Genomic DNA, 24,466 nt, shown 5'->3' with positions numbered 1-24,466 from the left:
GTTACGCTCTTGCCAGGAGGACTTGCGACAGGAGAGAGATTGCTCACGTGACCTGCCAAGACAACAGGTAGACTAGTTTAACTGTTATATACTGTAGATAGACATAACCTGCCAGGATATTGGTGGTAAATACAGGCTTACTGCTTAACAGAGCAGCACGTTGACTGCGTTTTACTGTTCCACTCCCTCAATGCAAGATGGTGTTTGGCTGGGAGGCTGACCACACTTTTGATACACTAGTTCCTACAGAAGATCAATATACATAACTGTGCTTGAGATACAGTCATTGGCATATAAAACTGCATGTATGTAGACATTTGAAGGTTACATCAAAAAGCTCATTTTAAATTACACTCAATTTACATGTAAAACCTGGATTTGGGCTTTAAATTCTGCACCATTTTTGAGTATAGTCACTGATTAGATGAAATGCTTTCACCTTAAATTAGGGAAGGCAGGCGGCATTAAAATACTAGTATGGCCAAGGCTTTTTTGGTCATTCTTCTGTGGGTCACAGGAGTTCACTTACATTTATGCTCCTGTGGCCCAGTGGCATCGTGTAGATGGCTATAGCCCATTGTTGGCTTACATCACAGAGCTACTCCAGCAGGACAATATTCTTGGGATCCACCTAGCTGTCTGATTGACTGCTGGCTCCGGCTCTCAGTGCATGGCTGATAGCAGAAGCCAGCTGTGCCCAGCCCCGGGCTCCAGTGAGCAGTTATGTGATCACTTAGTTCTCGGGCTTAGAGCCAACGTGGGACGGCTGCAGCATCACGTGATTGATGCAGCATAGAGATGAGTATATATGTTTGTTTTGTTTTTTTAATTCCTATACAACTACTTTAAATACTATATTATCTAGCATTTCCTCTAAAATTCCAGGTTTTTATCTTCTGAAATCATTACTTATAGGTGGTGTCAGCAGTTAATGAATATTCGCCTCATCTTACTGACTTGGAACTGTGAACCCAATTATCTGCTGATTTGGCATGTTTGTGCCCTCTGGGACATCAATGAAATTACCTAGTATATTTTTATTAGTGTTGGAATGAACCAAACTTTCCTCTGACTCGTTAATATTTGCTAGGATTTACCCTAAACAGTAACTAATGCTAACTGCCCATAATCTTCATAGCTAGTTGAGTTTTGTGTTGCCTCTTAAAGCAGACTGTGTGCCAAGCTCTAAGGCTTGGCAGTAAAACATCAAAACAATCTGTTAAGACCTATCACACTGTAGCTTTTGACTTGGCCAACAAGCAGAATTGGCACAGTTGGGATTGAAATGTGCCTAATATTTTGGACAACAAAATTTAATAAATGCCCAAGCACTTGACGCACCTAAATGCAGCATGGGAGCAATTTTGCAGCTGCTTTTCTCCTTCCAGAAGCAAAGCATTTTGGAGAGCCCCAGTGTGCATGACGCCATAGGGGTGAAAGATAGGTGTTCTGTAGCCCAGCAGGCTGGGCTGACAAGGCCAGTTGGGATTTCAATGTTTTTTAAAACTTGGGAAAATGTGCACATATTGCAAAAATTAACTCCATTGCTTAAATAACCACAGTATTATTTTATTTTCTATAAGGCAGCTCATTTTATAAAGTTTACTGATCCCTTATTTCTCCTTTACATTTATAATCGGATTCATTTAGTAGTCTTAGCAGCACAGTAAGGGGTCACGCTCCCCAGCACAAAGATTTATTGACACAGAGAGCGGAGTCGGTGAGTCATGGTCTCTGCGTCATCTTTGCTGCATTAATGAAACAGTACAGGGCTCAGCTGTAATTATACTTATGATGAATAGAGATTAATTGCCATTCAGCTTTGGTTAAGTAAAGGCTGTGCCCCAGAGTGTTTGTCAAAAGCTTAAATGTGAAATAGATTTTTCATGCTTTTATAGGAAGTGAAGTGCTTTTTAAGTCAAAATAGAAATTGAATTCATATGTAACAAAATCCTATTAAATCCATGTTTAGCACACAGTGTGGATTTACCTATAGATGTTGCTTGCACTCTTCCCAAATGCACCTTTTTGTAAAAAGAAAAATAGAGCTTATAAATATTCGACTCTTTAAAAGTCCTATGGGCTAAATAATTTTTGCTGTGTGCATACTATTTGGGACTGAGATACCACCTCTACCCATATCACATCAGCTCTTTCTTTCTGTAGAGCTTATAAATAGATGCTCAATAAAAGTTTTACTTAACAAAAAATACATGCTAACTTTACAATATACATTGCTCATTCTGATCTGTAACGTAATTACAATGTGTAAAACCATTATCTATTATGTTGTGGTGTAAAGGGAGTGAACTTGCTTACTACGTGCTGCTAATTTCACCTTAGTATTGCAGGGAATGCAGAAGTTATTATTTCTGATGGTCATGTGGTATATAGGATATCAGTAACCCCCTTCCTACTTGGATGGGGGCTGAAATATATGTCCAGTCATTCATATGTACTCTCCGACCTCCCTCACTCTCCAAGGTCTCATTCACATTGGCATACCTATCCGTACACCCATTCAAAGGGCTGTCTTTGCCCACACGGGATATACAGGTGTTCCATGCATCCACACACAGCGTAGTGTCTGCGCGGACAAAGCTGCTGGTCCCAATTTGACAACCATGCAAGTGCGAGTTCTTGTGTCAGACGCAGACAGTGTGCATTTGGGGACACACATCTGCACCCGCATGACTGTTTGCATGTTCTCCCTGTGCTTGTGTGGGTTTCCTTCAGGTTCTGAAGGTTCCTCCCACACTGCAAAGACATGCTGGTAAGTTTACTGGCTCCTGTCCAAACTGGCCCTATTATGTGTTTGTATAATCTTAGATTTTAAACTCCTGGAGGACGGGGACTGATGCCCCCGGAACGACATCTCATTAAGGTCCTTTAAAGGCACAATTTCTGGACATATGCTATTTCTGATTAGTCTGAGGGTAGTGAGACATGACAGCTTTGGGATACATTTTACACAGGAAATGCAGAACTCGCTGCTTTTATAGATCAAGATGAAATGTTTGGTAATTTACCAGTCCTGTCCTTATGACTTTTTTCTGATTCACATTTCAGGGTTTAAGAGAAAGATACAATCAAGATCCCCATGAAGGACCTGCATGCCCACCATACCAATATCACCAACACCCATACAGCCCTCCTGGCTTAATTTACCAAGGCTTTGATGATTGGCAAATCTGCTACCCACCTCCAGTTTTTAACCTAGAACATAGCCAAGTCCAAGACTTGCCTAATGGTCCCCCAGTGAGTTATCACATTCAGCTTGTTTTATATTCTAGGGCTTCTATAGATCGACCTACTCTAACTCTTACTCTGTTCACAGCCTGCATATCATTGTAAAGTCCCTAATGCACCTCAGCGTCCACATAAACCAAAGGGAATAGAGATGTCAAAATCTAGAATGAAAGAGCAAGGTGAGTAATGTTTCAGACCTAATCTTAAAGTTCTACTTGGCTGAATTTTAATCCTGATGGTACAAGAAAAGGGTAAAGGGAAATGTTAGAATATGTACTTTTTGTGAAGAAACTGGTTCTTTACCCAGCAGAGGGTCATATAAATGGTAAGTTATTGACATTTCACATTTTCTTGGGGGGGGGTGTAGGGTTTTTTTGTTTTTTTTTTGGGGGGGGGGGTTAAATTGGATTTTGGATTTTTGTATATGTGAAATGTGTAATGCATATACAACTTGCTGTTGTCTGCTATAGCTTGTGCTGTAACCTGGTGTGGCATGCTGTAATTAGGGTATAGCTGGGTATTTGATATATGCTATGTTATGCTATGTTATGTGTCATATGGTCTACTTATGGCTTTGTATATGACTTGTGTTATATGGCTTAATATATTGCTCATTTAGAGTATCTACTATGCAGTTAAATAATCTCACGGAGAAAAACTTTTATTTATTTTAATTTTTTTATTTTTTTTTTGGGTGTGGGGGGGGGTGTGGTTTCAGCTTTAGTTGGAGCTGGGATGGAGTACGGCCGGACAAACATGTCTCTTTACTATAGGGCAACAGGCCCCCTTTGCAAGCCTGGATGAACTTTTTTTTTTTCTCCCCATTTACATCTTCCTGCGGGAAATTGGTTCTGCATTCATCAGTTATGGATGCATGTGTTGATTGTTTTCTTTTTTGTTTTTTTGTTCTTTTGCTTTTTCCCCTTTTTTTTTTTTTTGGTTGTTCTGGTTGGGCTATTTGTTTTTTCCCCCCTTCCCCTGCCCGCTCTACCTTCAAACTGTTTTTTTTGTATTTATGGTCTTATCTCCTCCCCTGGATATATGTTTGGATAAATGCTTGGGATCCCCTTCTGCTTCTGTGCACTGTGTCATTTAGGTGGGGATGGATACTGGTATATAGGTATAGTACTAATCAGGGCTTTTTTTCTCAAACAATAGGTGCTGGAACTCAACCGTGACCCCCCCCCCCCCAAAACCCCTCCCCCCCCACACACAACCTCCTCCAAATCACATCAAATAGTAGGTGTGGTCATATTTCACAAACAGTAGAAGGGTCTTAAAGGGGCATTAAATATCAGGATTGCATTACATACAGAGTGCAGAGTTCATGGGGGTTACACACAGAGTGCAGAGCTGTCACTTGTAAACACAGAAACCAGACTTCTGTGTTTACAAGTGATTGTGGTGAACAGGCACCAAAGGGTCTGAGCCAGAGGTGGTGGAACTGAGTTCCACCAAGTTCCTCCTGGAAAAAAAGCCCTGGTACTAATAATAGATTATATTTGTATAAACTGAAAGATGGCGACTGGAATATTAGAGGAATTAAGAATCGTATTAAGAAACAGGCTATGTTTAATACTTTGAGTCAACATTCACCATCGATAGTATGCCTGCAGGAAACACATTTAACTCAGGACACGGTTACCTTGTTACAGAATAAAATGTACCCTACTCAGTATCATGCTGTATAATCTATGCTTGCTAGATGTACAAGTATATTAATTTCATCTAAATTACAATTTTCCTGCAGGCACACGATGGTGGATCTACAGGGTAGATTTATTTTATTAGTCTGTAAAATATTTTCTACACAAATTATATTGGGGTCCGTATATATCCCCCCACCCTATAATTGTGAGGTAATTTGTCAGGTTTATTTTTGATAGATAACCCAGGGCTACCATTGTTGATTCTGGGGGATTTTAATAGTGTTTGTAACCCTGGTAGAGACAGACACCCAGCGGGTCCTGAAGGGGATACCCCGTTTTATAGGTATTGTAGAGAAATATGTCTACAGGACATATGGCGTCTTAAAAACCCATCATCTTATGCCTACTCATGTTGTTCTAGTACTTACCAGACCCTATCTAGGATAGATTTTACGTTCGGTACAGAGTCAATTCGTCAATGGGTAGCAGATATTTGACCAGGGGTTCATCAGACCATTCTCCCATCTTAGTTACATTGGAAAAAATAAAACCTAGGAACAAACCTAACTGGCGTGTTCCTAGTTTTTGGCTAAAATAACTGTCTCAGGGAGACTCAACGAGTAGGGCTATAAGTGAATTCTTCTACAATAATGAGAAATCGGCATCACATCAGGTGGTATGGGACACCATGAAAGCTTTTTTAAGAGGGGTCCTTTTGAAGTCAATAAGCGCTTGTAAAAAATCTGATTTAGAATGGGAATCAGCATTAGCAGCGGAGGTGCAGCAAAGTGAAGCCCAGTTCATACAGAATCCAACCCCCTCTAACCGATGCGCCTGGAGAGATATACAAATGTTATATAAACAAACAGCCTTGGATAAGGCTGATCGGGCTTGCTTTCTCTCCAGGTGTCGCGGTTTTGAGGAGGGTGAGAGACCAGGTCATATACTAGCGGTAGTAGCAAAATCTCAAGAAAGTACTAACTATATATCTTCCATACGTACAATAGAGGGCGAAGTTGCACATGATCAAAGTGAAATAATGAACAGTTTTTTCTCCTTTTATTGCAATCTGTATCAGAGTAAAGCAGATTTTCCCATGCTACGTCTAATGCTGTGTACACACGACCAGACTTTTCTACAGCAAAGGTCAGACGGAACAAATCCGTCGGACAATTCGATCATTTGTGGGCTTCATCGGACCTCAAATCTTTCCGAAGGACTCGAATCCTATCAAAAAATCAGTTTGTCTGTATGCTAGTCCAACGGACCAAAAACAACGCAAGGGCAGCTATTGGCTACTGGCTATGAACTTCCTTATTCTAGTCCAGTCGTACGTCATCACATTCAAATCAGTTGGACTTTGGTGTGATCGTGTGTAGGCAAGTCCGTTTAGTCGGAAACGCCGTCGAAAAGTCCTTCGGAGTTGAGTCCGACGAAAAGTCAGGTCGTCTGTACACGGCATTAGAGAATTTCTAGACCCTCTGTCCACCATGGCAAGAGGGGAACTTAATGCACCTCTGACTATGGAGGAATTAGAGTGGGCGGTGGCAGAATCTCCGAATTATAAAGCACCAGGTTTAGATGGGTTACCGTCAGAAATATATAAACAATATGGAGATGTTTTATTACCAGAATTATTGAAGGTAATAAACCAGGCGTGGGAATCTTTTAAACTTCCAGACTCTATGAATGACGCTTGCATTATTGTATTGCCAAAGCCGGATAAGGATCTTTTGATCCCGGAATCTTACTGTCCGATATCTTTGTTGAATGCGGACGTTAAGATTCTGCAAGGATCTTTGCGAAGAGACTGGGTAAGGTTATTCAGGGACTAATCCACCCAGACCAATCTGGTTTAATACACACCAGGTCTACAATGACAAATTTAAGGAGATTATATCTGAATATGCAATTACCAACAGATAACATGGGAAAGAGAGCTATTGTGTCACTCGACACTGCAAAGGCATTTGACAGCGTCTAGTGGAGATATTTGTGGGAGGTGCTGGGTAGATTTGGCCTGGGAAATAGATTTATATGCTGGGTTAAATTATTATACTCATCTCTAAGGGCCTGCATGCGAATTAATGGGCATGTGACAGAATTATTTACACTATCAAGGGGCACGAGGTAGGGGTGCCCCCTGTCCCCTATGTTATTTGCATTAGCTGTAGAACCATTAGCAGAAGCGATCCGGCAGTCTGAGGATATCTGTGGATTTATTAGAGGGGCACAAACTGAAAAAATATCACTTTATGCGGATGATGCTTTGATATTTGTGGGAGATACGGATAATTCATTGATCTCTGTAATGACCTGTATAAAAAATGTTGGCTTATTTTCAGGATTTATCATTAACTGGGACAAATCAGTTTTATTTCCTATAGACGATCCCAATTTAAGTATATCAAGTGAGGTTCAGCAAATAAAAGCTGTGACATTCTTTAAATATTTAGGAATATGGATATCCCTAAGGGCGAAGGACTACCTACAACATAATTTGAACCCTATTTTTAACAAATTTAAACAAAAGAGTTTGGCCAGGTCTAAGTTCCCTTGGTCAGTGGTGGGTCGAGCAAACCTTATAAAGATGATTTGGGCTCCCAACTGTTGTATGTGTTACTCAACTCACCCATATGGATTCCTTTAAAATGGTTTAAGAAAATAAACTTCTGGTTTCGAAAGTTATTGTGGAAAAAGCCCTAGGATCAAACTGTCTATCCTTCAGTGTACTAAGGAAGGGGGGGGGGGGGCCTAGCGGTACCACAGCCGAGAATGTATTTTATCGCCTCTCAAATGCAGCACTTTGCTGGTTGGGGGACGATAGATTGGAGAGACCCCATACAAGCTGTGCTTTTGAGTCACTGCTCGTATTATAATCTCATAGCCCAGTTAGAATCGGGATCATTTGCGAATATTCAGTCTAGACCAACATTGGTCCTTATGAATAAAATATGGCAAGAAATGAGACGTATAATTGAATATGTAGGGGTGTCAGAATTTTCACCAATTTGGGGGAACAGGTACTATGAAGAGTTATGTAAACTGGAAGGGATTGAGTACTGGTGTTCTAAAGAAATACAATATATTTCACAGCTTTATGTTCAAAATGTTATGCGTTCATTTCAGGAGCTCCAGGAGTCATACCAATTACATCATAATAACTTCTATAAATATTTACAACTGCGTCATGCAGCTAACTCGCAGTTTAAGGGTGTCGGGATGAATACAAGATCTATGCCATTGATGTCTTTATTGGTGGGGGCTAAGGAGAAAAAGAAAGGTCTAATTACATTAGCTTATAACCAACTTATGATGAAGTATTAAGATTTTAAGAATACCCAAGGTAGAAAGGGTTGGGAGACAGACCCGGGGGGGTATAACAGAGGATGAATGGCAAAATATTCTGAAGAGAGCCCCATTGGTATCCATATCACATACGCAATGCCTATCTCAATTGTTTATTATATATAGGACGCCAGAAAAATTATATAAGTGGAGGAGGAGGGAAACCCCGGATTGTCCGAGGTGTAAGCAGGCCCCGGCTGATTTAATCCATATGTTGTGGAACTGCCCCAAGCTGGTCAGATATTGGCAAGAGGTGGTGTCCACAATTAATGAGGCTTACAATACAATATAGAAATGGAGCCAAAGATTTGTCTACTGGGCTATGTTAATGAAGAACTATATCCATGGGACAAGTTAATAGCAATTGGCAGATTACTATTCATAGCTCGTAAGATAATTGCTAGAAAATGGATGTCTTCTAATAGACCAGTATTCGAGGAATGGCGTTCTGATTTAAATGCTACAATATTAATGGAACAACAAGTGTATAAGAACAGGGGCAGAATAGATATACTAGCCAAATTATGGGGACCCTGGGTAACGGCTCCAGGATTGGCATTTTTCTCTTTGCCCCCCCCCCCACCCTAGAATATCATAGTAATGATCTAAGTTATAACTCGTGGGCAGAAACAGGATGGACGGGATGCCTTATAGTTTAGGGGAGGACCGATGGTGATGGTGGGGAGAGGCGGAGGAGAGGGGGGGAAGTGGGGGTTCCTTTTCTCTTTTTTTTTTTTTTTTTTCCCCTTTTTGTGTGTTGTCTGTTTCTTGTTTGATTTGTTCATTTGTTTGTTCTGTTAGGAATGTTAAATTTTGGTATTCTAGAGATTACCTGTAACTAGAGAGGTATTGTAAAGTAGTAACGTGTATAATCTGCAGGTGATGCAATTTGTCTTGCTGATCAGCTGTAATGTTTGAAAGCTTTGATAAATAATGAAGATAAAAAAAAAAAAGTTTAAAGCCCAGCTGAACTTTCAGTTTAAATTAGCTAAATGCATTACAGGAGCATTAAAGGATCTAAGGTGTGCAAAGCCATATACAGTTGTGCTCATAAGTTTTACATACCCTGGCAGAATTTATGGTCAGTTCTTGGCCATTTTTCAGAGAATATGAACGATAACACAAAAAAGGTTTTTCTTTCACTCATGGTTAGTGTTTGGCTGAAGCCATTTATCATCAATCGTGTTTACTCTTTTAAGATCATAATCACAACAGAAACTACCCAAATTACCCTGATCAAAAGTTTACATACCCTGGTGATTTTGGCCTGATAACATGCACACAAGTTGACACAAAGGGGTTTGAATGGCTATTAAAGGTAACCATCCTCACCTGTGATCTGTTTGCTTGTAATTAGTGTGTGTATAAAATGAGTTTCTGGACTCCTGACAGAACCTTGCAACTTTCATCCAGTGCTGCACTGACGTTTCTGGATTCTGAGTCATGGGGAAAGCAAAAGAATTGTCAAAGGATCTGCGAGAAAAGGTAGTTGAACTGTATAAAACAGGAAAGGGATATAAAAAGATAAGGAATTGAGAATGTCAATCAGCAGTGTTCAAACTCTAATCAAGAAGTGGAAAATGAGGGGTTCTGTTGAAACCAAACCACGGTCAGGTAGACCAAATGAAATTTCAGCCACAACTGCCAAGAAAATTGTATGGGATGCAAAGAAAAACCCACAAATAACTTCAGGTGAAATACAGGACTCTCTGAAAACATGTGGTGTGTCTGTTTCAAGATGTACAATAAGGAGGCACTTGAAGAAAGATGGGCTGCATGGTCGAGTTACCAGAAGAAAGCCATTACTACGCAAATGCCACAAAGTATCCTGCTTACAATACGCCAAACAGCATAGAGACAAGCCTCAAACCTTCTGGCACAAAGTCATTTGGAGTGATGAGACCAAAATTGAGCTTTTTGGCCACAACAATAACACTACATTTGGAGAGGAGTCAATAAGGCCTATGATGAAAGGTACACCATTTCTACTGTGAACACGGATATGGATTGCTGATGTTTTGAGGATGTGTGAGCTACAAAGGCACAGGAAATTTGGTCAAAATTGATGGCAAGATGAATGCAGTATGTTATCAAAAAATACTGGAGGAACATTTGCTGCGCATGGGATGTACTTGGACATTCCAACATGACAATAAACCAAAACACAAGGCCAAGTCGACCTGTCATTGGCTACAGCAGAATAAAGTGAAAGTTCTGGAGTGGCCATCTCAGTCTCCTGACCTCAATATCATTGATCTACTCTGGGGAGATCTCAAACGTGCAGTTCATGCAAGACAGCCCAAGAATTTACAGGAACTGGAGGCTTTTTGCCAAAAGGAATGGGCAGCTTTACCATCTGAGAAGATAAAGAGCCTCATCCACAAATACCATAAAAGACTTCAAACTGTCATTGGTGTTAAAGGGGGCAATACACAGTATTAAGAACTGGGGTGTATAAACTTTTGATCAGGGTCATTTGGGTAGTTTCTGTTGCCATTATGAATTAAAAAGTTTAAACACAGTTGATTGATAATACATTGATTCAGCCAAACACTAACCATGAGTGAAAGAAAAGTTTTTGTGTTACCATTCATATTCTCTGAAAAATGGCCAAGAAATCATAAATTCTGCCAGGGTATATAAACTTATTAGCACAGCTGTATGTATATGTGATGTGTGTGTACATGTATCTATCTATCTTATCTATCTATCTTATGTAAACAACTGTAGTTTGTTTTCTTTCTAAAACAGCCATAGCCTGAGTAGAAAAGCCTGTCTCCTGCCAGCATGCTGTTTGCACTTGCCTGAAGTTCAGCTTTAACTCTTCCCCCATCCCTAACACTTAAAAGAGAAGTGCAGGATCAAAAAAAAAGCCTACATACTCACCTAGATGGCTGCAGCATTGATTCGAGCTGCAGCTGTCCCCTGATGAGTCTACTACAGGAACTGATAAAAGACCGCTGATCGCTCAGTTCCCGGGTCCACTCTCAACTCAGAGCAGTGACTGTCAGTGCTCTGCCCCTCCAGCACTCACTGGAACGCTGGACTGTGGAGGGGGCGGAAGCGGCTGGCTGAGGCTTTCAGCAGCGCGCTGTGAGGCTGGGCCAGTGGTTGGTCAGATCCCATTTTTGTCAGGATCTCTGCAGAGATTGGACTGGCTCCGTGACATCATGACATCAGCTGACTGTGGTCTTTAGTCGCTCTCAGCTGAATCTGGGTCACAGGCCATGCTTTTCCTTTAAGCAAACCCCTAAAGGGAACCCTTGACACTGTAGAACATTGTGGTGTTACTTGACATATAAAGAGAATCGGTCTCTTTGCTCAATGAAGGGAAAGTAACGGATTCTCCTTTGGGACACACCCACCCACTGATACCTTGTCGTACTCTCTTAGCTCCATTTGAGAGTGCTAAGAAATTGTAAATGAACCAGGTATGGGGTAACATGTAACCTTCTACCCTTTCTTCAATGATGTAGTGCTTGGACACAAGTGGACAATCGCCAGGCTTGAACGCTGACATCTGGGGGAGAGACTAAGATCATTTACTCTATGTAAGATCTGACACAGTGTTCCCACAGGGACAGATGGTGGTGGTGGGGAAGCACAGGGATGGTACATTTCTAGTGGGTCAGGAGTGCCCTGGAAGAGCAAAGTGTTGTCTGCTTAATTCCCCTAAAGAGATTGATCTTTAACCTTTGCCCCCATCATTTAATTCCTCCACTGCTGCGTAGTCGTTCTGTCTAGTACTGGGAAACTTGGTGAAAAAAATTGATCAACACGAAGATCCCGGTGTTATAAGAGACTTTTTCACCTGCAGGAATTCTGTACATGGGTGTTCATGTTTTGCTGTTCAGATGTGTTTCCAATGCATTTTTTAAGGTTCTGGAATGCTTTGTTTCAATCGGCTTGTATTGAGTAGTAAAATGTTATGACCCCCAATCCTATGCTACTCAATTGTCCTAAATCCAAATACTGAAAGTGTTAATCTCTCTCCCAGCTGCTGTGTGCCAACACAATATAAAAACGTATACGTTCTAGCGCTAATATGCATTTTTTCTTTTGCCGCATGTCTTAACATTATGGGGTTGATTTACTAAAGGCAAATAAAGGGGGTGATTTACAGGGCCTTTGCTCCAGAGCTTAGTATTTGAGGTAAATCTTCACTTTGCAAAGAATCACATGCAAGGAAAATCTAAAAAATAGCATTTTTGCTTGCACGTGATAGTATGAAGCAAGTCGGCTGAGCTCTCCCTCATTTACTAAGCTCTGGAGCAACTGCACTTGCAGAGTTCAACTGCACTTGCAAAAGTGCACAGTCTATTTGCCTTCAGTAAATCAACTTCAATGTGTTTTTTTGCATACAAAGTCTGAACTATTCTGCTTATGATATGCCTTTATTGTTCCCTACTAACTAATGAAGATGCAATGTAAAAATATAAAAAATATATCTCAAAAGTGATCTGTTTTTCCCTAAAATCATACTTTCGTGTGGCTGCATTTGACCTGTTTTTGAGTCTGATGCCCATGGACAAAACGTTTGAAAAAAGACTTAACCACTACTTGTAAAAATAATTTTGCCTATGGCCAACCAACCAACCACATTCCAGTCATTTTATGGCACTGATTGATTGGTTAATGTAGGCATTAGACACTTTCCTACAAGTTTCTTCTATAGAGTCCCCCATATTAATTCTGGTTACTATATTCACTTTTTTTTTTTTTAATTTGTTTTAGATGGCGCCAAGCGAGGAACCCAAAATCCTCAAAGACCAACCTGAGCGGGTACTATGAAGGCAACACCACTGATCCACTTTGTTGTGGCACTCGTTCCTTTCTTTGTGTGGGATCATTACATCCTTTTAGCCATTTTGTTGGTACCGCATCCTTTCTTAATGTAGAATTGTTACGTCCTTTTAGCCAGTTCCTGAGCTTACAATGGTTGACATGTTTAGCACTTGGTAGCAGTCCAAAGTTTGGTCAGTGATCAAATAAAGATGGAGTTATTTCAAAAAACTTAATGAAATGGGTAACAATGTATCAAACACAATTTGAAAACCTTTACTAGCCTATCCTTTTAGTTCAACCCGTGTATGATGACATGGTCCAGCTAGGCTTAAATAATTACTATATTAATATTTAATTTATCACTAGAATGTCTCTAATTGCCTGTGAAGGCTTTCATTTGAGCCTGTCAGTAAACAGTCCCTACCACTCCAGTATAAACATGCCCAGTTAGAACAATATTGTCATGAATTAAAAAGAGGAAATTGCAGTTGGTACTACAAGGTTTAGAAGAATAAAATATATTAGACGGTTGCATTCAGCAAACACAGGGAATGGATATATTTGTGCACTTCTTCACACCCACTTCAAACTTTTAGTGTACACGGAATAAGGGGTGCCATTTTATAGGATGGGGCAGCCCCCTAATTCACCGGGAACTAGTGACATCAGTAAAAGTGTAGTGCATTGCTATCATAGAACAGTATATTGTAATATCTTGTTATGGTAGGGATCTTCTGCAGCTAATATATGTGGTACAATATGTATAGTCTATATGACAGGTCCATATGAAACTCTTGAATTTCATTTCTATTTGATGACACATGCTTGTCTTTCACAATTCACCCTGTTAGTCTTGCTTAGCAGCAAATAAGAGTTGGCTCCACATGTACACTGCAGAGGTGGAGCAAAGACTGATTATGCTATAGTGAATAAGATCTGGATGCTAAGACTAAAAAAAATGCCTTTTCTAACAGTTTTTTTAATTTTCTTTACTAAGTGATTTCAATATACTGTTTCAGAGAGGTGATTGGTGGTTGGAACACGCAGCTGAGATTAAGAATGGTGGGAGATACACATTGGATATATGATGGATTAGCAAGAGCTGTGCTATTTAGGACAAATAGAGGATCTTTGTATGTTTAACACTGATAGGTACAAGGTGGACATGTAGCTATGCAGAAAGTCAAGGCTTGAAAGTTCTTGAAAGGAATGAGTACTTGTTGATGCTCTCCTCCCAAGTCTCATTGCCTGAGATGAGGTAGCAGTTATGCTATTTCATAGGGTTTTTAAAGTCAGGAAAGCCCTTTGCAGTAAGTGTATGAGGTATGTATACAAGGTTGCAGTAAGTGTATAAGGTATACGGGGGTCTGAGCCAGAACCTGAACACTTTGTGGATCATAACTCTTGGGAAGAATCTGTAGTTCTCAGAAAGTAACTGGGTACTGCAAATAGTGCCTCCACTGGGACCAGTGAAAGGCAAGCTAGCAGGCCTCAGTGTGGATCAGTCAATGATGGAGGTTTTTGGACAATAGGAAGTCATCTTCCACCTGGTTTCCCTTGAATGTATGTCTGAGTAATAGGGAATTTTTCGGTAAAGGAAAACTGTCACTAAATTTGCAGTGTTGCCACTGCTAACCTCTTCTTAAAAAAATTGTTTTTTTCAGCTATGCTGATGCTTTGTTTATTATAGTTTAAGTAACTATAGCAGGACATGTGTAAAAGTCTGACTTGTAGTCATTAAAGTAGAACTAAACCCTCCCATCCTTTACCACTAGACATGGCACAACTGTTTAGATTTGCCATGGTGATGCACCTATGATGAGCCACCATTTGAGTGCTTGAACACTGGGTTCTGAGCAGACATAAGCAACTATAATTGTTCTCACCGGAGGGATACCTTGAATATAACTTTTTGGGAAACCTTTAAATTGGTGGGTTTAGTTCCGCTTAAGATACATCTTTATTGCCAGGAAGAAGAAAGTGAACTAGACAGAATTGAAAATTTGACTGATTTTTAGGATATTACCTAAAGGCAGGAAGTGGCTAACATATCCTTTCACCTCCGACTTTAATTTGCTTTATGTATAGTCTGGATCTATGTCTCAGCTGTATTAAGGCAGGACATAGCCAAGCAGATAGCATTTTTTTAGGCTAATGATGATAGCTTATACAGTATATTTCTAATGTGACTGATAGGACTTTAGGACATGAATAGAAACCATTGTACAACAAATGTATCAGGTGATAATTGGTCCGTGTATGACACATGAAAGGTTGTATTGGCAGACTGGCCTTGCGTGTAATTGAGGGGGTAAAATTTTTTTTCTTTACCTCTCGGTTTTATTGAACAGAGATGAACATTAATTTCTAATACAACCAAAGACCGTGCAGCATACATGGAATAATGGGTGTGCAGGTGATTTGGAAGGTCATTTATAGGGGGTCTGATTGTTCCAGTTCATATGATCAGATCCCTGTGTGTATATGGCCAGTTTTCTTATTTTCTATGTGAAATAAGCTGAACAGGAAGTGTTTGATGGGATGAAAGTTTTCAGATAAAAGTGAAACTTTAACAGATACAATAATATTGTATGAGAGAATCAATATTCATCTATATTATGTGATGTATGCCGTGGAGACATACAGTATCACCCAAGCATAATCTGAAGATTCATCTATAGTACGCTTATGTATCTATAATTTGCTTGATCTATCTAGTTTTTGTACTTGCACGCTGAGCTGAACTGTATGCGGTACTGACAGCATATAGAGTAATATGTATAGAGCATTTTCAAGCTCACCTAGTAGTCAAAGGCTTTGCATTTCGATGCCTGGCCTGTGAAAAGACATGTCCATAGCACTAGTAATAGGGCACATGGCGGTGACCAATTAAACCTGACAGCATCAACCCTATCAGACCTATTTCAGAAAGTCTATTCAGTAGGCAGTAGAACCCCTGGGATAACAGACGCCGTCTTGGGGGAACAACCCTGGGAGCTGTCTATGACAACCTAATTTCTAGTAGCAAATTTTCAGCTATCAATTTGTCATTTCTGCAATGCAAAGTTGAAAACCAAAGAGGGATTCTGATTTGTTGCTATGGGCAAGAAGACATTTTTATTCTAACACACTTTTCATACCCTACTTTCATTATTACAGCACTTTCCCTTCCTTCATAAAAGTAAAAATACAAAAACTCAAACTGTTGATAGAAAACCTTTTTTTTTTTAACTTTTGCCATTTTGAGATTTTTAATTTATATAAATTATAATATCTGAAAGATAAGTCGGCACTCATGGGCTTGAATGTTGAGAACTCTTTGATAGGGTTTATTTCTATGTTTTGATGAGCTGAAAGCTTGTCCTTCTCAGGACTTGCACCTTGTCAAAACGTTAAAATAAACTTTATCCTTGAGTGTTCACCAATCAAGCTCTGTGAGTGCCACCTTCTCTTTTGGATATGTTTCTTATAGTTTGCTGAGCACCCAGGCCCAGTACAAAACACTCTGCTCCTGAGCTTCTGTCAGAAAACTTTTGCAAATAATTTTTTTTTATTTGGTGAAGTAAAAAACTAAAAGTGTTTCATGGAGGTGACCATTTCTTTTTATTCTTCCAGTGCTAGCTGTCTGTAGGGTCATTCTGATCCTATGACTTCAATACTTTTAGTCACTAACCCAAGACAAGTATACAGATAAGAATTCTGACTTTTCTCTAAATTTTCTGATCTTCATACTTGTTCTATGTCAGTCATTGAGTATATTCTTTCGCACACCATACTGGAATGAACCATGTGGTTAAGAGGTTACTGCAAGAACTCACGACTAGTCACAGTATAGGATATGGATAAGGAATGTTGTCAGCACAGTAGCAAGTGCAAAGCCCTTCTTTATTGCATGCCTGTTGAAGGACCAAATGTTGTCATTCTGTGTAATTATGGAATAAAGAAGAGCTTTGCACTTTAAAATAAGCTTGTTGATGTGCCGATGACATATCTTATTCATGTTCTGGGTCAGAAATATGCAGGCTAAAGGATAAGCATAACAACTAGACACCTAGCAATGTCAGAAGGGGTCAGCAATGGCAGCCTGTACATTTCTCTAACCAAGTAGAAGCCCACTAGTGGAATATTGAGTTGATCATGTTGGAGGGCCTGATTATCAATCCTCTGTTCGAAAAAGTACTTTTGGGGAAAATAATTGAAGAATTAAATTTTGGCTGTCGAGTAGTGCAGGCAATTCATATCAAGACCATTTGATAATTCAAGGCCATTTGTGACCGAAGAAGAGAGACACTGCTGTCATTTATCTACAACTGTGACAGAAACAGAATTACTAAAATGATAAATCGGACATAAGACACAACATTTGCTGCTGTCCGTGGACAGAGAAGAGTTGGCATTTTTATTACTTGCTGGATATCGCAGATACCTTTGTAACCCAAAGCAACCAATAAGATGCCAGATGTTAGAAACTGAGTGCAGTCAGATTATTTATTGTTAGGGGCCCATTCACACCATATGCATTGGGCAACATTGTACAATGCAGTCCTTAAAGCGATTGCAAGGGAGCGTTGTTTTTTTTTCTTTTTTTTTTTTTAAATAACAAACATAACATAACATTAAATAGCACACATATCATACTTACCTCCACTGTGCACAGAGTGGCCCCGAACCTGCTGTTCTGGGGTCCCTCGGCGGCTCCTCCTCACATCAGATAACCCCCTGGGAGAAGCGCTCTCCCGGAGGGTTACCTTGCGGGCGCACTCCCGAGTCTAGCATTCGGGGTCCATAGTAGCCGAATGCAGGACTCTGCCCCACCCCCGCATCATTGGATTTGATTGACAGCAGCGGGAGCCAATGACTGCGCTGCTATCAATCTATCCAATCAAGAGCCGAAAACCCCAGGCAGAGAGACAGCGTGGCCCCGTGGGTCAAGTTCTAGGGCACAGGTAAGTAAAACGGGGGGGCTGGGGGGCCGGTCACTGCCAGATGTTTTTTCACCTTAATGCATAGGATGTATTAAGGTGAAAAAACACGTAGGTTTACAACACCTTTTAAAAGAGAAGTATGGGAATTTTTTTTTTTTTATTTAAAAAAAATATATATATATATATATATATATAATACTTATATTGGATCTGTCCCCCACTGATTCTAAGGCTGAGAACTGAGCGATCAAACAGCTGTCTGCTGAACAGGGGACACAGGAGAAATGCAGCCAAACGAGCTTTGACTGTACTTCTCCTTTAAGCACAGACGAGGAAGTTTCCCTATGTCCTATTGTTTCAGCTCACACCAATACACTGTGTTGATGTGCTCTGAAAAAAGTAGGATAGGATGTATTTTTACACAGAACAGCATATTGCATCATATTACGGTGCATAAAGTTGAATTGTATCTCCTTTTGTGCCATTAAAATAAAAAGTATGATGCATCGTAGCGTTTCACACTGCCCCTATGCAACACACCTACAAAGCATAACGCTTGCCCAGTTATGTGAATGGGCCATTATTCTCTGTGAGTGGTTGCTGTGGGTAGCTGCATGTTATGATTTGTTTTTTATTTTAATATTAAATGCTAAAATTTTGAATTTTCTGTTCCACAATAATTGTTAATATTTGTTATATTCAGTTACTTATTTTAATACATTTACAATAATTCATGTATGTAAGAAAATGTATGTTTGTGAATTCAGTTGTATTAAGTGTACAGTATCCTATCACAAACTAGCTGATACACCTGATTACCTCCTGAAAGCCATAAAGGCCTATATGTTAAATATGTAGTCAAACCTGTAAACCAATTTATGTAAAGCTTCATTCCAGGTTTGTTAATAAAGTTTTTTTTTTTTAACCTAGTGATTGTCATTCTTTATTATGAAAAAGTACAAACACCCTTGTTCGATAGACAGTGTTGTGAACAGTGGTCCATAGCGATCAAATTTTAGCTTTCTACCCTGACTTCAGCAAAGTGAATTCCGATTGGGTGTCGTGGATTACTGCTCTCAAAGGGTCAGTCCACCCAAAAGTGATATTTTAGTTAAGCATTTATTTATCCTTAAAGTCCTATCTGAGTCTCACTGATTCAGAAGGTCAGCTCTCCGGGCAACCTGTCTGATATGCTTGAAAGCTTTTTCCATAGAATTTTCTTGGCAATTTTTTTTTTTTTTTTTTTTATGAGGTAGGTCACTAGATCTTTCCTCAACCCTTCCCAATTGCTCAGCTTGGGACTGATGTGCAGAATGTGATAACACATGCACTTAGCAAGTTTGTACACACATACCAGGGTCAATTTAGACAAGAGCCAATTAACCTACCAGCATGTCTTCAGAGTATGGGTAGAAACCCACGCAAGCACATGGAGAACATATAAACTCATTGCAGGTAGTGTTCTTGCTGAGATTCAAACCAAGGATCTCATTGTTGCAAGACATACTGTAAGTGCTACATACTAAGCCACTGTGCTGTCCAGTTTAGCATCAAGAACTCTCTGCCAAATCTTCCCATTCTGTTAGTGCCCAGCTGGAAGTTTTTAGTGTTTCCAATATTTTTCCTTGCATACTCCATCCTATCTTTCTATATGTATATTAAAAGTTTCTGTTTTTGCTGTAGACTTCTCCCGCCTCCTAGAAACTAGTATAGCTTTCTAGAACATGCGTGGAAGTTGGGCAAATAGGCAGCATGAATATGTAGCAGTCCCAGCCAATTACAGGAGAGGTGCCCCTGAGCATGCTGGGATTGGCCTATATATTCAGGGAGCATGTGATCTCTGGGTCCTTCCCTGCCCAGATGGAGTGCACCAGTCGGGGGTGAGGCAGGCTTGCCACCCGTGGCACTTGCTGCCATGTGGCTTTGGGTGGTTGACCTGAGAGCCTGAAGCTAAGGTAAAGGAGTGACCCTGGTTCTTCAGAAGAGCTGACTGAAAGGGAGCCGTGCTTGAGGATCCGTTTGCAACTCCAGTGAGTACAGACCAATGATCTTGGGGCTTGTTCTTTTTGGCTACCCCTTTGTGTTAGTACAGTCAGCCAAAGGTTCAACAGAAAGGGAACGCTGGCTAGTGACCTGAAGAGCTTGCCCAACTGCTGCTACTGCATGGGACTTTGCTCAGTTCTACTACTTTTGGACTGCTGAACAGTCTGCCGTACCCGAAGAGCTCTTTCTACCTGTCCTGCTTTACAAGAGACTTTGCTCATGCTATTAATCTCTACACAGGAGAAGTCTGCCATCTGCTCCCAGCAAGGGACTTCACCTGCTACTCAATTCTAGATCAGCTAGAGTCCTCAAGTTGTACATCGTTTTATTTCGGAGTTTCCTACTACAAATCCCCTACCCTATCCAAGTTCTCCAAATAAAACTACAAAAACAACATCCCCTAGACTGGTAATTGACTACATCGAGCCTGCATCGAGTGTGTGTGCCTGGCTGCAGAAAATACCTTACACCTGGCTATGGGGGTAGCGCTGCACATGCTTTGCAGTATGCCCGCATATGGGCAATACATATGCTCATGATAACGTCTCAAAGTAGCCCACAAGATGACAACTTATTAGACTGCTGAAAGGGGAAATAAACAATTATGTAGATAAAACACACACCTATACATTTTGGTGTGTGCAGGTAAAGTGTTTCTGGGATGTACAGTATATACAGTAGGTGGCTGATCTGTTGTACTAAGTGTTACTGTTCTTTCAGCAACACAAAATGGTGCTTATATTACAAGGATCTGTATTTGAAAATTGAGTTACATGTGCAAGCATCATTCAGTGCTCAGACTGTGCATAATGCAGGCAGAACAATAACATTATTATACCATGAAAATTATTTATTAATAGTACTGCTTAGAGCACGCATATAAAAGCACCAATTAATTTATCAGAAATTATGTATTTTAAATGCAAGTGCTGTTAATATCTTAAACTTGACTTGATATTGGCCTCTTGTAGTCCCCTGTACAGCAGCACTTAGACTGTAAAAGGAAGGGGCAGTCAGTAATTGCAGCCAACCAGGTGTCCTGTGTGCAATTTAGCTGACAGGTGCAGAGACATGACCTTGTCAGCCTTTTGCTGCTCTTTCAGTGTCCAGTCACAGGATGGGGATAGGTAGGTGATCAGGTTGTTTTGCTTAGCTGCAGTAGAGGGCCAGGTCAGTAGGCTGGCTTTGCTGCATGCTTTTGCATCCTGTGCAATCTTAGCATTGAACTGACAGAAATACATATCTTTTGAGAGGTAAGTTAGCTTCAAAATATGTATTTTTATTTGTGTATTGCCTAGAGTTCAAGGTTTAGGGTCATTCACATGGTGCAGAGTGAGTTTATGCACCCAGGAGTGACAGCTTCCATTTAAACACTGGCAGCAATCTGTTAAAAATCAATGACAGGTTGACAAAAGCAGCAGTTGTATGGATCTTCTTGCACATCCTAGCCTTTACATCCGTGCAGGAACAGAAAGGCTATACGGCTATTCCTGTACAAATGTAAACCTTCAGAAATTAATGACAGTAGTGGCTGTTTACATCCTCCTGTGTATTCAACAGACTGCTGGTGGTGACTGCACAGAGAAACTATCACTTCTAGGAGCATAAACATATGCTGCACAAGCATCCACGCCCATGTGAATGAACTGTTTAGTTAGTATGTGAGTGATTAGACAACATTTCCTTTAGTCTTTTCTAATTCTGCACTTGCAGTTTATAGGTTACACACAGAAGGCAGGGTAGAGCTTCCAAATCAAGCTGAAAGGCTCAGCATATGTAGGGATCTGCTGCCTTCTACTGCCTATATTTGTAAATAGCTTTTGCCCATTAATTATCGCAGAGTTGGTTGCAGACAGGTATTTCCTGTCGCTGCTAGTTGGGTCAGAAACCCCAATTGGAGGACTGATATTATATAACGAGGAGTTTCCAGGAAAAAAACACAAAGAACTGAGCCACATGACCATATATACACAGGTAAGGCTGTATTTCACCCAGGCCAGAAGCAGAGACTAATCGTCAAGTTTTCCAATGTTCTAGTAGTTTAACTGCAGCTGATCATAGCTTCTTGAGTGGGTATCTAAATCCTTGTGAAACACTTATCTCTATCCTATTGTTATATTACACGCACAGTGCCACATAGGTCTGTGCTACTGTATGTGTGTAGTGGTTAACTTCCAGGATATTAGTAGGTGAACCTATATATTGCAATAGAGTTTATGTGCAGTGCCTGTTATTTAAGCTAACCCTGTCCCTTCTGGTCTGAAATTCTATAGTTTTAGATCAGGGTTCAAAAACTAGCATAGACATTATGCTATTCATCAGAGTTTCTCACTTGAGCTAAGGGAGAATCAGTTCTCATCTCTCTCAGGCCACAACAGCTGACACTGCCACCTGTGTACCTGCAGCGCCTGACAGGAGAGGAAAGCTGGCAGCACTACAGGGGGGGTCTGGGTACACGGGGGGATCAGATGTGAGCAGGAAAGGGAGGAAGATCGAGGCAGAGAGGGGGCAATTACAGGAACGATGCACTTGTGTGTGTCTACCTCCAGCAGCTGAAAGCTGGTGGGAGGGTGAGGGGGAGAAATCAGCTTTCAACTGCTGGAGGGAGAGACACAGTGCATCATTCCTGTAATTGCCCCCTGCCCCGCCGCACCAATCCCCCTCCCTGTCTGGGCTCCCCTGTGCCTGGGCCCTCTACATGAGCACTGGTGATCCTCCGTTATCGGTGGCCCTGGTTAGAAGTCCAGTAGCATGACAAATTAGAAACTACTAGGGACTAAGATGCATAGTAGGCTGATTTTTTGTTTCTGCTGGTGAGAATCTGCGTTCCAGGCTGGTTGAACAATGGTTGGAGGATCTTCCCATCACCTCTGATCTTGCCTTCAAGTGTCTGAAAGGGAAGGGGGAGGAAGGGGAAAAAAAAAAAGAAAGGGGAGGGAATTTTTATTTTTATTTTTTTGAATGTTTGGATGTATGTATGAGCAATAGGAAATCAATGTTTTGAGGTATGTATGAGTAATAGGAATTTAGTTAGATGATTCTATAGAAACAGGAGGAAGTGGGTATCATTAAGATTATTTATTATGTAAAAGGAATTTTTAATGTATGTTTTTTTGAAGATGGTATGATGTGTATTACTTGTCTTTTTTTTAAAAATTTTAAAAAGAAGATTGATAACAAGTGTCTGACTCAAAGATGGACTCTGCATCACGATCATCCTCAGAGACCCATGCAACTCAGACTGGCCGCAACATTTATTTGGAAATCTGTGCACGATTCCGCCAGGACTCTTGTTAGTTCCTTTCTGACAATGCCTGTTTGTATATTGGATGTTTACACTATTATTTATCTTTTCTTATTTAAAGCTTGTATTATTTCCATACTGGTGTGCATCTATGCACTAATGGTTGATGTTCTGTGCTAGTTGCAGTAGTTCCTCTGCTCCCAATTACTTAATTACTGTTTAGATTACTGATTAATTTCCCAGGAAGGCCCTCTGTTCACATAAGGCCCTGCCCTGGGTGGAGGCATTGCCAACTTTATTATCAAATCCAGCCATCCACATAGCAAAGGTTCCAGATCTCTTATTTACCTACAGGTCTAATGGGTTTTATTCACATAGATATTATTTTCACCCACTTCTTATCAAATGTTTGGCAATTTACGGCGAAAAACATTTGAGAAGTTAAAGTGTTCTTAATGGAAACTGATGAAGGTTCATGTCCAACTATTCAACATGAATGAACAATTGAACAAAAGCAGAGTGTTGTAAACACAGATAAACCATGACAAGAACTATACAATGTGATTTTTTAAGGTGCGTAACCTCAGAAAGTAGCACAAGGGATGTGGTGCCACTTGATGTGCTATTATTGAGGTCATGCATCTTAAAAAAAATCTAATTGTGTAGTTCTTATGGTTTATTGCTTTTTAAGGCAATGTGTTACTATTTGTTACATATACTGTCCAAAGGTTTTTGGTAATTGGTGGTGTGAGCACAGACTAAGGAGGAATAATATACTGCACATATCTGCTTATGAGCTGCCAAATATAACTTTCATCTGAAAGACAGTGAAGGAAGGCCACTGGAAGAACTTCAGCTAGATCTTTACATTGATAGCTATATCCTTACATGGAGACCGCATCCATCACTTTGCACAAAAGAAAATGAGTCAGTTAGCCCGGGTTCACATATGTGCGGTGTGGGAAATGCATAGAATCCTGAGTGTTTCCCGCACCGCATTGAACTTGCACTCTGTTCGTGCAATCTGCCACCGGTGTCAATGTTACATTTATGACACCCCAAAACAGGTCGCAAAAGGCAGTGCGATTGCAAGAATTGAAACACATGGGTGTAAACATCCATGCAATCCGATTCCGGTGTGACAAGAAAAAAAAAAAAAAAAGATGCTTGCACCTTTTTCGCGTGGTGCGAATCGACCCCATACAAAATGAATGGGCTCAACT

The 24,466-nt window shown here is 40.4% G+C and overlaps 1 protein-coding gene across 4 annotated transcripts in view; it reads left to right on the top strand.

Moving 5' to 3' along the window:
• Nucleotides 1–18,885, top strand: part of TNIP1 (TNFAIP3 interacting protein 1) — a 111,527-nt gene extending 92,642 nt beyond the window's left edge. For all 4 annotated transcript variants that reach the window (XM_073621108.1, XM_073621105.1, XM_073621107.1 and 1 more), the window contains 4 exons: nucleotides 2–67; nucleotides 3,070–3,258; nucleotides 3,338–3,428; nucleotides 12,981–18,885. In XM_073621108.1, the coding sequence (XP_073477209.1) occupies nucleotides 2–67; nucleotides 3,070–3,258; nucleotides 3,338–3,428; nucleotides 12,981–13,024 (390 nt within the window). In that variant the 3' untranslated portion in view covers nucleotides 13,025–18,885. The remainder of the gene's footprint in view (nucleotide 1; nucleotides 68–3,069; nucleotides 3,259–3,337; nucleotides 3,429–12,980) is intronic.
• Nucleotides 18,886–24,466: the final 5,581 nt, after the last annotated feature.

The sequence above is a fragment of the Aquarana catesbeiana genome, linkage group LG03, assembly GCF_042186555.1.
Source record: "Aquarana catesbeiana isolate 2022-GZ linkage group LG03, ASM4218655v1, whole genome shotgun sequence".
Taxonomy (NCBI): domain Eukaryota; kingdom Metazoa; phylum Chordata; class Amphibia; order Anura; family Ranidae; genus Aquarana; species Aquarana catesbeiana.
This window is presented reverse-complemented; position numbering and strand designations above follow the sequence as displayed.